We start from the raw sequence: 15,788 nt of genomic DNA, 5'->3' as shown, positions 1-15,788 counted from the left end.
ATATGCTTGAGTGGTCCCTAGCAGGAAATTCATTGCACTCAGAACTAATTCAAATCCCTTGACTAGATTCTTAACACAGATATGAAACAATAGTCCAAGTGAATACTATAGTATTTACTACATTGCATTTAATTTACCACTAGCCTCCTTGATATTCCACAAACAAGACACTCCAATGTCTCCGCTCTGGGCATTATCTCTGGTTGTTTGTCACGCCTGAATACTCTCCCTCCTTTGCTGTAACTACTGATCTCCTTGGCTTCTTATAAGTCTCAGTTCATAAATCCCACCTTCTACAGGAAGCCTTCCCTAATCCCTTTTAATTCCAACGCCTTCTCTGTTAATTATTTCCTATTTATCCTGTAATATAGCTTGCTTTGAGTATATCTGTTTGAAAATTATCCCTCCCAGTCAATTGAAAGCTCCTTGAGGCCCGGGACTGTCTTTTGCCTCTTTTTGTGTCCCCAGAGCCTAGCACAGAGCCTGGCACACAGTAAGTACTTAATAAATATTGACTGATTGACGTCACATGTTGGGGAAAAGTGAGAGAAAAAAATGGATAGTAACCAAGTGGAATAACATGGTTAAGTGAAGGTTTTTATTCAACACAGGGAGACAAGCATATTTTTAGGAGACAATAGAGAGGAAGAACTATTAAAAGAGGTCCCAGAAGAGCTGGCAAGGGCTAGGATGAAGGGCACAGGTGGAAGAATTAACTTCCACAGCTCCCTACCCACCCCACAACCTTACCTTTCTCTGAGAGCTGGGTTGCGCAGGTCTGAAATGAGGGGCATTGTACGTTTGAACTGCTCAATTTTTGACCGAGTTGTCTCAATGATTTCCCAGTTTCGGTCCTGAGCAGAAACAAAGATAATCAAGCACGTAAGACTGTCCTCTTGAGACAGGGGACCCAAATCCTCCCTTTGATCTCATATTTTCCCTTGCATCCCTTACAAAGGCTACCTCCCTACCTTCTCTCCACCCCCCCCCCCCCCCCCCCCACCCCCTCCCCCGCCTTCCACAAACCTTATACTCCTTGCCCAGTCTGGTGAGGCGGCGGTACAGACCATGGGCCATGCTTTCCATGGCTTCTGTCTGCAATGTCAGGAACCGGCCTGTCTTCCACTGGTTCCAGTTCTCTTCCCAATCCCGTGTAATCTCCCAGACCTGCTGCAGGGCATCAAGCTCCTATTTGGCCAAGGAGAAAGAGAGACTTCAGAAATGTAGCTTTCTCCCTGGTCCCTTTTTGCTCTTCAAGTTGCTTCCTTTGCCCCTCTCTATTTCCCATTTTCTCTTCCTCTGTTCTCTTAAAAGCTCCCTGAAATTCTTCTTTAACCCAACCTTTTTGTACTCAGCCTCTCAAAATAATTCTGTCCTTATTTCCATATTTCTTCTACCTTGTTTCCACAGTGGTCTAAGTTAGCACCCTACCTTTTCCAGGTTCTGTAGGTCCTTGGAAGAAGGTTGCTCAATCTTGAAGATGCCCAGGTTGGAATGGAGGATATTTTCTTCCTCCCTCATGGAAGCCAACATTGCCCGCACAGCTGCAATTTGGTCGAGGGCTGCCGAAAAACCCACACTGCTAGTAAAGGGACCTGTGAAGAAGGGAGAGAGGTATTAGGTTCAAGGATCTGCAACCTTCCTCATCCAAATGACAGACTCTCCTTGAGAGCAGAGTGGCTGTTCCTGAGAGGAGAAACCTCATACAACTGTCACCAAATGGAGAAGTGATGAAGGAATGTGTTGATACCTACAGCAATAAAGATGATGGTTAGATAACAGGAAGAATCATCAGAGGAAATTACATAAGACAGGAACAGGTAGAATACAATATTTAGACATGAGGGAGTGTATGCAGAAAAGACTGAAAGTTTTTCTGCTTTCTTCTTCTCATTTTGAATTTGACTTTTATACTGCATTTCCAACAGATACTCAGATTTAAGCACCTCTCTCTCCCTCCACAATCCCCTAGTTCTTGATGCTGGTTCTGATGGAATACTGGCTTTGGAAAAACCACTCCCTCAACTTTCCTTGAACTTTCCTAAGAGGCCCAGGTCCCTTGGCATTCTCCTGGTGCCCTTACCAGTTAATCCTTTCAACTACCCTTTCATTGTGGCCCTCTTTGTCTGTACCTGGCCCCACCCTAGATCTCCATTCTTTGATTCTATCTAGACCCCTTTTTGTTCCCAGGCCATTCCTAAATCACATCCAGATCTTCCCATAGTCTTCTATATAAAAGGTCCATCTTGCCTCCATTAAAGTGCTCAGATTCAATCTGGCCCACTTGTCAATACAAGTGTCACAAGTGTTCAGATTCCTTAAGAGTCTGGCCAATAGTGCCAATTCTCAGATTCTTAAAATCTTGCCCACTCCAACCAGTGTTTTAATAAACCTGTTCTCTGACTGAAAGAAGGCTTAGGTTGAATTCATTCGAGACAGGACCTGTGTTGTTTACCCTTGAATTTCGAGGTTCCCAAACACCCCTAGACCTCAACACCTCTAGTACCCAAGTGTCCTAATTTCTCATTTTGATCTTGTTCTGCTTGTCCCAGGATCTGAATCAAAATCTCAGGATTCACTAGAAGAAGGGGAATAGGCTAAAATTGTGGACCCTCAGGACCCTGAGGCACCTTTGCTATCAAAATCCTCCAGCAGGGAACGGGCTTTCTTTTTGAAGTCATCAGCTGAGTGAATGAGGCCTGTCTTGAACTTCTCTTTATGTCGCTTCAACATCTGTTCACTATCCAACAGGACTTGTTGGAAGGAAACCCATTCACCATTCAAGCTCTCCAGCATTTCCAGCACCTGCGGACAAAAGGAAGGCAGGATGAGTCATCATCACTAAGCCTTAGTTTTGTTTTGCTTTGTTTTACCAACTGACTGAATGCTCTTCTCTTTTCAAAGATTCAAAGAATCTGAGAGTTGGGAGAGTCCCAACCTAATCTTTTTTGGAAGGGGGAAGGCAAGGCAATTGGGGTTAAGTGACTTGCCCAAAGTCACAGAGCTAGTAAGTGTGTCAAGTGTCTGAGGCTAGATTTAAACTCAGGTCCTCCTGAATCCAGAGCCATTGCTCTATTCACTGCGCCACCTAGCTGCCCCCAAAATATTCTTTATATAGCATATCCAACAAATGGTCATTCAGATTTTGCTTGAAGTACTCCACTAAGAGGGAACTCACTACTGCATGGCAGCACATTCCAATTGTTAAGAAGTTTTTACTTATATCAACCCTAAATTTGTCTCTTTGTAACTTCTCATTGTTCTGTCCTGGGGCCAAGAACAGTCTAATTATCCTTCCATGTGACCATCTCAAAATACTTAATTTTGGGGGATGGGGAAGACAAAGGAAATTAGGGTTAAGTGACTTGCCCAAGGTCACAACACTAGTAAGTGTCAAGTATCTGAGGCCACATTTGAACTCAGGTCCTTCTGACTCCAGGGCCGGTGCTCTATTCACTGAGCCATGTAGCTGCCCCAAAAATACTTCAAAAGAGTCCTTTGCCCCTTTCCAAAACATCTTCTCAAAGCTAATCATCCCCAGTTCCTTAGGTCAAGCCTCATATGACATGGACTGTCACTGATATTATGTAAGACATGGCTCTCACCCAGAGCCAGCATGAAGCTGAAAGCTTCATGTATGGAGGTAAGAGAAGAAGAAGCGTACAATGAATGAGCCCAGTGCTTATGAATATATGCATGGAACTCAGCTGATGCAATTGCTATGTGACCTTTGGAACATGTATGAGGGACTGAGTCTGCAAACCACATGAATAAGGAAACCCTTTGATTGGCTGTAGCTAAGGAAAGGGATAAGATATGCAAGGAGTAAATTCAAAAGGTACTAGTTGACCTTGTACCTATTTGTGTTCCAGTGAGAGAAGAAAGACAATTGTATAAAGGGAGGAACGTTGGGCCCTCCCCATCTAAGGGCAACATATAGTGATATGACATATGACATACAGACATATAGTACTCTAGCTTTACTCTACAGAGGAAGGCCAACAACATCACCCCTGAAGGGTTCTAGGAGTACCCTTAGGTATCTCTTCTCTAATGCTTTTGGCTCAAGTCCCCATTCTGTTGTGATTCTACCCCACTGTTAGCTACCAGTGACTCCAAGTTCTATTTAATCAATTAACACCAATTAGCTTTCTTAAAAGAATATTTACTTCAAAGACACAGTGAGGACATGTAACCTGACTCATAACCAAGCTGGGTGGGGGAAGATCATCTTTGTGCTGCTGGCGGCCTGTGGAATGTCATTCTGGGTTAGTGAACAGGTAAATTTCTCCAAGTGTACAAAGTGGTAAGTTGGAAATCAGAGAAATACTGAGGTGCCTGTTCACATCCCTTGAACACTTAACTACTGGGAAATGGATGGATAAATGGTCAAAGGATAAGAACAGGAAGCTTTCAAAGGAAGAAATTCAAGCTAACAACAACTATATGGGAGAAAAAATGTCCTAAATAACCAATACCTACACTCAGAGAAATGCTCATTAAAGCAACTTTGAGGTTCTACTTCATACCTATCAGGTTGGAATAGATGACAAAAGAGTAAAATGACAATTGTTGGAGGCACTTATGGGAAAACAGACATACTAGAGCACTGTTGGTGGAGCTGTGAAGTGGTCCAGCCATGCTGGAAAGCAATTTGAAATTCTGCCCAGAAAGTGGCCAAACTGTGCATACCTTTTGACCCAGCTATACTACTAGGCCTATACCCCAAATTGAACTAAAGAAAAAGGAAAAGGATCAATACATACAAATATATTTATACCAGCTCTTTTTGTGGAGCCAAAAATTGGAAATTAAGTGAGCATCCTCCTATGGGCAATGGTTTAAAAACTGACATATGAATGTAATGGAGCGTTATGGTGCCATAAAGAAAAGACTAAGTGGATAATTTCAGAGGAAACTAGTAAGATCTTTAAGAACTGATGAAGAGGCGGTAGCTATGTGGCACAGTGAATAGAGCACTGGGAGTCAGGAGGACCTGAGTTCAAATTCGACCTCAGACACTTAATACTTACTAGCCATGTGACCTTGAGCAAGTCACTTAACCCCAATTGCCCCTCAAAAAAAAAAAGAACTGATGAAGAGAAAAGTGAGCAGAGCCACAGAGAACAATTCATACAATGAATACAACATTACAAACCAACTTTAAAAGGCTTTAGAACTCTATTCAAAACAATGATTAAACCATAGCTCCAAAAGAGTGAAGGTCAAACATCCTACTCACTTAGATGCATACTGAGACATACATTTTCAGACATAGCTAATGTGGACAGCTAGGCGGCATACAGATATACCGTGTTTCCCCGATAATAAGACCTATCCCCAAAAATAAGCCCTCCCCTTACTGTGTAAGATTCCTCTAAAATAAGCCCTCCCCCGAAAATAAGCCCTCTGGTGTTTTTCTGTCCAAAAAAATTAATAAGACAGTGTCTTATTATCGGGGAAACATGGGTAGAACATTGGGCCTGGAGTCAGGAAGACCTGAGTTCAATCTGACTTCAGATACTTACTAGCTGTGTGACCTCAGGCAAATAAATTAACCTCTTTTTTTTCTCAGTTTCTTCAACTGTAAAATGGGGATAATAACAGCACATTACTCCTGGGGTTGTTGTAAGGATCAAATGAGATTATAATTATAAGGCACTTAGCACAGTGCCTGGCAGTTGGTGCTATATAAATGTTAGCTATTATGACTATTATGTGGGATTTTGTTCTGCTGGACATTGCAGCTATGATATTAAAGAACTTGTTTTTCAGGTTAATTTTTAAATTTGTTCAGTGGATGGAGGAGGAGTGAGAGGGAGAGATTAATTAAAAATACTTGTTACTTGAAAAATTAAAAAAACAAACTATAAAAAAGCAATTAGAAAATTATTAAATAGATCCATTTTATGCTTCTGTTACCAAGACTAATTTCTTATATAAGTAACGCACCCTTTTTTGATTAAAGCCATGAATGCCCTGTGAGTATATGAAAATGTGTTAGAATTCTCATTGTATATCTGAATTCCACAGCAGGGATCCAAGTTCAGTCAAGACCAGTGTATTATTAAAAACCAAAGTTAAGGCAAAAAGGGAAAAAAAAGAAAAGAGTAAGTAGGTGATCTGTGCCTGGGATATTGAGAGATACTCTTCATGAATCTTGAGGGAACACTGCTGTTGGAAACTTACACTCTCTGCTACTTGAACCTCATACTTTTCCAAGATGGTGAACTGCTCATGAATAGGAGGTATCTGGCTTTCCATATTGGTCAAATCATGCTGCAGAGTCTCCATGAGCTGAAGGCTGGTCCCAAGTTCGTCCAGGGTCTGGGGTGGGCGGCTGATTCTGACAGAGGTGGAGAGGAGAGGTTGGGTGAATGGAATGGAGAGGGTGCCCATTCAACCCCCCAGTCGTCTTCCGCGAGGCTCCCTATCCATCCCAGCAGACTTGACTCTCTTACTTCTCAGCATTTTCACTCAGATAATTGTGCAGGTCCATAAGCCGCCCGGCAGCCATCTCTTTAAGTAGTGTAGTGAATTTGTTCTGCCATTCATTACAGTGTTGCACCAAAGAGAACTTGAGATGAGAACAGTCCAGAAGCACAAACTGGATGTTAAGGACCGTATCTTCCTTTTGCACATTATTGGCAACCTCTGTATACCTGTGGGAGCCCCAAGCCACTGTCAGAGCCCTGCCTCCCAATGCCCCCCTCCATTTCCTTTTTCCCTCTTCCTTTCTCTGTTCTCACCTCCACCCCTCTTTCATTGGTTTCTCCTCCATCACCACCCTTCCACAGATTCTTCTTCCCAACCCCAACCCTCTTCTTGTTCCTGCTAATTTTTATCCCTTCCATATTTCTCTGCCCCTGTCCTGTTATCTTTCTAGTCACCCTCATTTATATATTTTTCCTGTCTTTCATTTCTTCTTGCTTTCCCTTTTTTTTTCTTACCTCCATTCTTCTGTTCCCTTTGAGTTTCATCTTCTCTTTTTTCCTTATCTCTTTCAAGCTACCTTCTCCCACCTCCCCATTCCCTTCATTTTCCTCTCTCCATCTCCTTTCCTATTGTTCTTGTTCTCTCTCTCTTCCTCTCTGTCTCTCTCTGCTTCTCTGTCTCTCCCTTTCTCTCTCTGTCTCTCCCTCTCTGTCTCTCTCTCTGTCTCTCTCTCTGTCTCTCTGTCTCTCTGTCTCTGTCTCTCTCTCTCTCTCTCTCTCTCTCTCTCTCTCTCTCTCTCTCTCCCTCTCTCTCTCTCTCTCTCTCTCTCTCTCTCTCTCTCTCTCTCTCTCTCTCTCTCTCTCTCTCTCTCTCTCTCTCTCTCTCTGTCTCTCTCTCTCTCTGTCTCTCTCTGTCTCTCTCTCTCAAGGCCTAGGGTGAGAAGAAATGGGAGGGAGGTGAAGGCAAAATGGCTGAGAAGATACCGTTATCATTTTATATAGGCTATAGCTTCATGTGCTCACCTACTTCCCATATCCTGAATCAGGCACTGCCTCCCTTATCCGATTCCTTCCTGCATGAAATTCAAAATGTATTTCCCAGGCCTCATTGCCACTATCGCTATTGCAATGACAATGGCCCCCTCTAGGGTTTAAAAGAGGGCTAAAGAACAGTTGCTGTCTCCAGGCAACCACAGACCTCTGCCAGGGAAATCAGAGTAACAGATTTCAAATGAGGTGTTTCTCTTCTGAGACAATGGGCATCAGAGAGGAGGGAGGGGGAACAAGGGCAGAAACAGAGAAACATCAGGCAGAGAGACACATGTGTCCCAAAGACATACAGTGAGCTGGTAACAGAATTAAGAGTTTTCTTATCTCTAATTTTTCTTCTCTGAACCCAGTCCAGAAGTACTGTTCTATCTCTCTGACTTTCACCCATTAATTTTCAGTCACTTTGCTCCCACATTTGCAGGCCTTTGACCCAACCCTTCTCCTCCATAATGGATTCTCTTCTGTCCTGATTCCCAATTCCCTGACAGAACACTATAGAATCCTATGTGACTATCTCCTCGTCCCCAAATCTATTTTCCAAGTCCTTATTCCTTTCTGATAATTAAGGGATCCAATCCCCCAGTTCCTCATTCTCCTCTAAAGCTCTCCCCTATTTTAGAACTCCTATCTTGGCCCTGGGCTCTCTTCCCAAGCTCTGACTCTTCTAAAGACTCAGGTATTTTCATACACGACACTCACCGAGCAATGTCAGCATCAAAAGAGGAGACAGGTGGATTGAGGCGCTGGTAACGTCGGATGAAAGAGTCCTTATTGATCTCCCAAATTTCCCTGTATGTGTCCCAGGTCTTGAGGTAGTTCTGGAGCAAGCTCGCGTTGGTGGTCATTCCCCCACTGATTTGTGCTTGGATCTTCTTGATGTCCTCATCTCTCTCTAATGAGGAAAAAGAGGAAAACTGAGGACTGACAAGGACTGCTAGAGGTTACTTAGATTGAAACTGAGGAAATTAGGCCAGAAAATTCCATTAGACACATATAATTAGTTTGGGGATATCTTGGCCTAGGAAGTTGGTCTTATATTACTTTCTTTCTCTTAGTTCCTAGCAAAAACATTAAAAAAAGAATCAACCTTGGGGCGGCTAGGTGGCACAGTGAATAGAGCACTGGCCCTGGAGTCAGGAGGACCTGAGTTCAAATCCTGCCTCAGGCACTTAACACTTCCTAGCCATGTGACCTTGGGCAAGTCACTTAAGCCCCAATTACCCTACCTTTCCAAAAAGCAAAAAAAAAAAAAAATCAACCTCTGTCTCCTTGGTGGATTAAGGGGTGATCCTTCTATCCCATATGTCTTCTGCTCTTTATGGTCAAATGTCTTGAAAAGGCCATTTATAACAGATGTCTCCAATTTCTCTCCTCTCATTCACTTCTTAACCCCTTGCAATCTGGTTTCTGAACTCAACGATTTCACTTTCCAAAGTTATTGGTGATCTCTTAATTGCCAAGTCTAATACTCTTTTCTCAGTTCTCATTCTTCGGGACCTCTTTGTAGCCTTTAACACTATTAATCATCCTCTTCTCCTTGATAATCTCTTCAGGTTTTCAGGACACCACTCTCTCCTGATATTCTCTTCCTGCCTGTTTTCAGTATCCTTTGCTGGATCCCCATTGGCCAGTAGTGCGGTGGACGGAGTGCCAAGCCTGGAGTCAGGAAGACCTGAGTTTAAATCGAGCCTCAGACACTTAATAGCTAAGTGACCCTGGGCAAGTCACTTAACTCTATTTGCCTCAGTTTCTTCATCTGTTAAATAAGCTTGAGAAGAAAATGGCAAAGCAGTCCAGTATCTTTGCCAAGAAAACCTCAAAAGAGTCAGACATGACTGAACCACAACAATATCCAGATCAGACCCTCTAAACATACCATAGTGTACTATTCTGGGCCTTCTCTTCTCCCTCTATACTACTTCACTTGGTTATCATATCCTCTCTCATGGATTTAATTACAATCTCTATGCTGATCATTCTCAAATCTACCTATCCTGCCCCAGTTTCTCTGCTGACCTCCATTCTCACGTCTTCAACTGCCTTTCAGATATCTCTAACTAAATTTCCAGTAGACATCTTAAACTCAACACGTCCAAAATTTAACTAATCTTACCCCCTCTTACCTTGCTTATTACTACAGAGGGCAACACCATCCTCCCAATCTCTGAGGCTCACAACCTAAGAGTCATCCTGGATTCCCCACTATCTCTTACCCCTTATATTATTCAATCAGCTGCCAAGCCTGACAATTTCACCTTTCCAACATTTCTCGAATACATTCCATCTCTCCTCTGACACTGTCACCACTCTGGTGCAGGCCCTCATCACCTCATGTTTTGATTATTGCAATAACCTGCTGGTGAATCTGCCTACCTTAAGTCTCTCTTGACTCCAATCCATTCTCCATTCAGCCACCAAAGTAATTTCCTAAGCACAGGTCCGACCATGTCATCCCCTATTCAATAAATTCCAGGGTCTTCCTATTGCCTCCAAATCAACACAAAATACTGTTTGGCCTTCAAAGTCCTTTATAACCTAACTCCCTCCTTCCTTTCCTGTCTTCTTAAAACTTACTCTTTGTATCATGTATTCTTCAGTCCAGTAACACTGGCATCCTGCCTGTCCCTCAAACAAGACACTCCATCACTCAGATCCAAGCATTTTCTCTGGCTGTCCCCCCTACCTGTAATCTCCCTCCTCATCTCTACCTCCTGGCTTCCTGGGCTTCCTTTAAGTGCCAACTAAAAACCCACCTTCTAAAGGAAACCTCTCCCAACCCCCCTTAATTCTAAGTAATTACTATTTTTTCTGTATATAGCTTGTTGGTACATATCTGCTTGTTGTCTTCCTCATTAGACTGTGAGCTCCTTAAGAGGAGAGGCTGTCTTTGGCTTCTTTTTGTATCCTCAGTGCTTAACACAATACCTGGCACTTAATATATGTTTATTAGCTGACTAATTGGAAAAGAGTGTCCCCACATCTAGGTTAGGAAAAATCTACAGACAGGTTCCAGCAGTCTCCAGGTGGTAGCAGCAGTAGGATGACAGGAGGGACCACAATGCCTACGGCCAGCATTAGAGAGTAAAGAAAAAACAAAGGTGAGGGTGGGTATGTGGTGAATCACAGAAACATATAACCTCAGAGCTGGAAGGCCCCTCAGAAGTTATGTAGTCCAACCCATACATAAACAAGAATTCCCTTAAGAACATACTCCAAATGGTCATCTAGCTTGTGCGTGAAGATCTCCAGGGAGTAGGAGGAACTCACTACCTCCTGAAGCAGCCCATTCCACTTTTTTGTAGTTCTAGTAGTTGAGAGGGTTTTCCTCTACATCCAAATTAAATCTGCCTCTTTGCAGCTTCTACCTAGTATTACTATTATTATTACATCAATCAATACAAGCATTTATCAAATGTTTACTATGTGCTAGGTACTGTGCTGGGCACCGGGTACAAAGACATGAATGGCTGGAAATGGAGGACAGGACCTTGACAAAGAAGAGCTTTCCTATGTCAAGCAGAAGAGATTATCTATAATCTGATTTGGTTATCTATAGATTAGAGGAAGTCACTAGAGGAGAGTGACAAGGCCACATCTGCACTTTAGGATAATAACTTTGGAAATTTTGTGAAGGAAGGATTGTAGTGAGGACTAGTGACTTGAAGTGGTATGGTGATGTCATTGTCTTTGGTGTCAGAGGATCTTGGTTCAAATATTTCCTTTTAACCTTGAAAAGTCACCTCTCTGGTTCTTGGTTTCCTCATCCTCAAGGGGTTGGATATATGGCCTCTGAGGTCCCTTCCGGCTCTAGACCTATGGTTCTGTTCCACTGGATTTTCTCTAGCTGATCAATGGCCTTCCTCAAATGTGATGCCCCAAACCAAACACAATCATTCCACATGTGGTCTGACCCAAGCATACAATAAACAGGACTATTACCTCCCAAGTCTTGGATAAGATTCCTCTAATTTCAGCTTATGATCACATTAATTCTTTTCACTGTTACAACACACTATTGATTCAAATTGAGCCCCATGGCAGCAAGGAGATACAGCATAGAAAGTGGCTGGACCTGGTGTCAGTTGTCTTGAGTTCAAATTTGGCCTCAAACACTTACCAACTGTGTGACCCAAATATAACCTTGGTCTTCCTCACTTTCAGAAAAAATAAAAACAAAAATACTTGCCCTCAAAGAGCTCACAATCTAATGGGGAAAACAAAAGGCACAAACAACTATGTACAAACCAGATAGACAGACAGATAGATAGATATAGATAGATAGATAGATAGATAGATAGATCTATAGATCTATTTAGTGCAGCTAGGTGGCAAAGTAGATAAAGTAACAGACCTGGAGTCAGAAGGACTCATCTTCCTGAGTTCAAATCTAGCCTCAGACACTTGCTACTATGTGACCCTGGATAAGTCACTTCATCCTGTTCGAGTTTTTGAGAAGAAAATAGCAAACCAATCCAGTATCTTTGCCAAGAAAACCCCAAATTGGGTCATAAAGAGTTGGACATAACTGAAATGACTGAGCAGCAACAACAAAAATAGATCTATGTATGTATGTATGGGAAACCTTCCTAACAATCATATATTGTTTACATAATTATTTATATAATTTATAATATATAATATACACTACACAAAAGTGGAATGGCCTTCTTCAGGAGGATGAGGGACCAGTTCCCCCTCCCTGGAGATCTTTAAGCAAAAACTAGACAGCCATTTAGGCATGTCCTTGAGAAAATTCTATATCTATATAAAGATCTGTATCTCTCTATATCTTTACATGTATACATAAGTGTATATTTATACACACACATACATACATACATACATACATACAGAGTAAAATGGAAATAATCAACAGAGGAAAGGTATTAGCATTTAACGAAGATGGAGAAAGACTTCTTGTAGAAAGTGGGATCTTAGATGAGACTTAAAGAAAGTCAAGGAAGCCAGTAGTCAGGAGGAAAGATAAGGAGGAAGAGAATCTCAGGCATGGGGAACAGTCAAAGAAAATGCCTGGAATGGGGAGATGCTGTGACTTGTTTGAGGAACAGCAAGGAGGATACTGTCACCTGCCCATACTGGAGGTGTAAGAAGCCCAGAAAGATAGGAAGGGGCCAGGTCATGAAGGCTTCTCTCCTCTATCACAAGTTATCAGGGCAGTTATTTCCCCTCAAGGTTCCCATAACATCCATCCTAATAACCAGTTCTCCCTGGTTTGTGAGAATCAGGACCAGAAGAGCAATTCCTTTAATATCATCAAGGCAAGCCAAAAAATTATTAGCCACCTACTTCCGGAAGATGGGTGGATATTTTCAGTCCTCTATTTATAGTCTTTTATTCCATCATGCTACACTTGTGGTCTGTTTCCTAAACTCCTCATCTATTTCCTCTTTGTGTCCAAGTGGTCTATAGTAGATTTCACATGAGATACAATTTTATATCATGCCCCGCCCCTTCACCCCTTCCTTTTGCCAATCTTGCTTTTTTTGAACAAAGTATACCGCTCTTCAAGAGCCATATTATTTTGTAATACCTATAAGATCACATTTGCCTCTATATTAAATTCAACACGTCTAGATCTGAATTCATTATTTTTCCTTTCCAATTCTTCTCTCTTCCTAATTTCCCTATTAATGACAAGGACAGGGGCGGCTAGGTGGTGTAGTGAATAGAGCACTGGCCCTGGAGTCAGGAGGACCTGGGTTCAGATCCGGGCTCAGACACTTAACACAAAAACTAGCTGTGTGACCCTGGGCAAGTCACTTAACCCCAATTGCCCTCCAAAAAGCAAAAAAAAAAAAAATGACAAGGAAACCACCTCCCAACAATCCAATCTATGTATCATCCATTACTCTTCACAATCTCTCAGCTCCACCCCTGCCCTTGCCAAGTCTCAGCAATTCTGCCTTTGAAAACATCTTTCATTTATGTTCCCTTCTCTCTTCAGATACTGCTACCAACCTCGTCATGCTTGGACAACTGCAATAACCTGCTGGTTGGTCTCACTGCCTCAACTCTCTCCCCTTGTGGAGGCTAGGTGATGCAATGAATAGAGCACCAGTCCTGGAATCAGGAGAACCTGAGTTCAAATCCAGCCTCAGATACTTAACACTTACTAGCCATGTGACCTTGGGCAAGTCACTTAACCCCAATTGCCCTCCCCACTCCAAAAAAAAAAAAAGCAAAAAAAAATCTCTCCCCACTCCAGTCTATCTTCCATTTAGCTGCCAACATAAGCTTCTTACGTGTAGGAATAAACTATAGTGGCATGCTATTACTTCCAAGATTAAATATAAAATACCCTCTATAGATTTTAAAACCGCTTCATAAGCTGGCCCCTTCCTACCTTTTCAGGCTTCTTCTATCTTACTCCCCTCCAGTATGATCCAGCCACTCCATCTCTTCATTCTGTGAATTTTCCCTGGCTGTCCCCCATGCCTGGAATGCTGTCCTTCTTCATCTCTGCCACCTAGCTTTCTTGGCTTCCTTCAAGTCTCAGCTAAAATCCCACCATCTACAAAAAGCCTTTCCCAGTCTTCTCAGTGCCTTCCCTCTGAGTTTATCTTCAATGTGCCCTACACAGGGTATATACACATCTGCTTTTTTTTTACATGTTGTCTTCCCCATTAGATTGTGAATTCCTTAAGAGGAGGAACTATTTTTGCCTTTCTTTGGACTCCCAAGAATACAGTGTCTGGCACTGTACTTAATAAATGCTTGTGGACTTGACTTTTTGTTAAGATCTTTATGTTATCGAGGCGGCCAGGTAGCACAGCGAGTAAGAGCACCGGCTCCAGTGTCAGGACGACCTGGAGATCGAATCCCGGGCTCAGACACTTAGCACCCACCCAGAAACACCTCACCATGTAACCTTGAGCAAGTTACTTAACCCCAATTGCTTAGGGGTGGCCAGGTGGCTCAGCAAGTAAGAGCACCGGCTCCAGTGTCGGGATGACGTGGATCAAATCTGGGCTCAGATACTCAGCACCACACCCAGAAAAAGAAACTGGCCGTGTAACCTTGAGCAAGTTACTTAACCCCGATTGCTTTAAAAAAAAAAAAAAGATCTTTATGTTATCTTGTTTATTATTCATACTTTGTGCATTTGTGAACAGGATTTTGCTGTTGGCTCCTTTCTTGAATTCTGTCTTCTATTAATTCTGGGGTAGATTTACTTCTATTATTCCTAGATTATAGCTACTTCAAGGTATGTAACTTGGATATATATGTGGCAGTTTTTTCTCTCTTCTTTCCCTTTCAGGTTCCAAGAAAGTGAATTTTTATCAATCCTTTTGAAGTCTATTCTTTTCCTCCAGGAGCCTATCCTTCCTCTATTTTAAGTAGTGGTCAAGAAATCCAAATCCCATTCTTAAACATTTTATTTTTAACTAGCAGTACATTTCCTACTGTTTCAAGAGTTGGCCTCTTTCCCACCTATAGTGCTATCTTTACACACCTCTCTCTTCTTTTATAGGTCACCCTCCCTCCTCCATTGCTCTCTCTTGCCCCCAGCACATTTCTGGTATCCCTGACTCACCCACTATCACATAGATGGGGTCACGACTGGTCTTTCGATTGACAAGAATTTCAGGGAGGTGGCGGAAGACAGAAATAGTGCTGATGAGGTAGCTGGCAATACTGTTGACCACATTGGCCAGGGTCTGCAAAGTGGGTGAGAACTCCACCTATATTGGGCAGAGGGTAGAAGGTGTTTAGCATCTGGCTGTAGTAGGAGGAGCATTTGGGAGAGAGGGAAAGGAGACAGAGGGGAAGGCCCCTAAACCCTGCAGTGAGGGTAGGGCTAGTTGAGGTGGTGGGGGTTGAGAGTAAGGTGTTGGAGGAAGGAGGAGAGAGGAAGACGGTAAGTCTCTCATCTCCATGGAACCCCTACCTGAGCCACACCTCCAGGCCCATCATTCTTCAATATGACAAGGACTCGGAAAAGTGGGTTGGGGGTAGACTTGCCATCTCCATTGATAGCTTTGGACAATTCTAGCAATGACCATTTGACATTGAGACGCAGAGCTTCTTCAATCATGTGATCCAACCGAATCATGTACAGCAACCATTGCTGTTGAATCTGGTAGAAATTAGGCAAAAGGAACACCTCAAGAAGAGGTAGCCAGAGTCCTAGGAGGACAGAGCTACCGTGTTTCCCCAATGATAAGACCTACCCCGAAAATAAGCCCTATTGAGATTGCTACTGTAGTGAAGGTGATCCCCTGTGCTACACGCTACATTACGGTACCCTCTGTATGCACCGTCCCCCCCCCCCCCCTGAAACCC

At 42.8% G+C, this 15,788-nt stretch overlaps 1 protein-coding gene across 1 annotated transcript in view; it reads right to left on the bottom strand.

The window, feature by feature from the left end:
• Positions 1-15,788, bottom strand: part of DNAH2 (dynein axonemal heavy chain 2) — a 132,965-nt gene that overhangs the window by 60,479 nt on the left and 56,698 nt on the right. The window contains exons 15-23 of the mRNA XM_069104179.1: positions 15,394-15,582; positions 15,040-15,187; positions 8,184-8,376; positions 6,462-6,662; positions 6,190-6,346; positions 2,631-2,805; positions 1,432-1,595; positions 1,027-1,188; positions 751-854 (exon numbers count right to left, since the gene is read on the bottom strand). Of these exons, the coding sequence (XP_068960280.1) occupies positions 751-854; positions 1,027-1,188; positions 1,432-1,595; positions 2,631-2,805; positions 6,190-6,346; positions 6,462-6,662; positions 8,184-8,376; positions 15,040-15,187; positions 15,394-15,582 (1,493 nt within the window). The remainder of the gene's footprint in view (positions 1-750; positions 855-1,026; positions 1,189-1,431; positions 1,596-2,630; positions 2,806-6,189; positions 6,347-6,461; positions 6,663-8,183; positions 8,377-15,039; positions 15,188-15,393; positions 15,583-15,788) is intronic.

This window comes from Petaurus breviceps, unplaced genomic scaffold, assembly GCF_028583685.1.
Source record: "Petaurus breviceps papuanus isolate PSGF00001 unplaced genomic scaffold, PetGlider_PUasm1.0 673, whole genome shotgun sequence".
Taxonomy (NCBI): domain Eukaryota; kingdom Metazoa; phylum Chordata; class Mammalia; order Diprotodontia; family Petauridae; genus Petaurus; species Petaurus breviceps.
The sequence above is the reverse complement of the archived record's forward strand: the minus strand, read 5'-3'. Positions and strand labels throughout refer to the sequence as shown.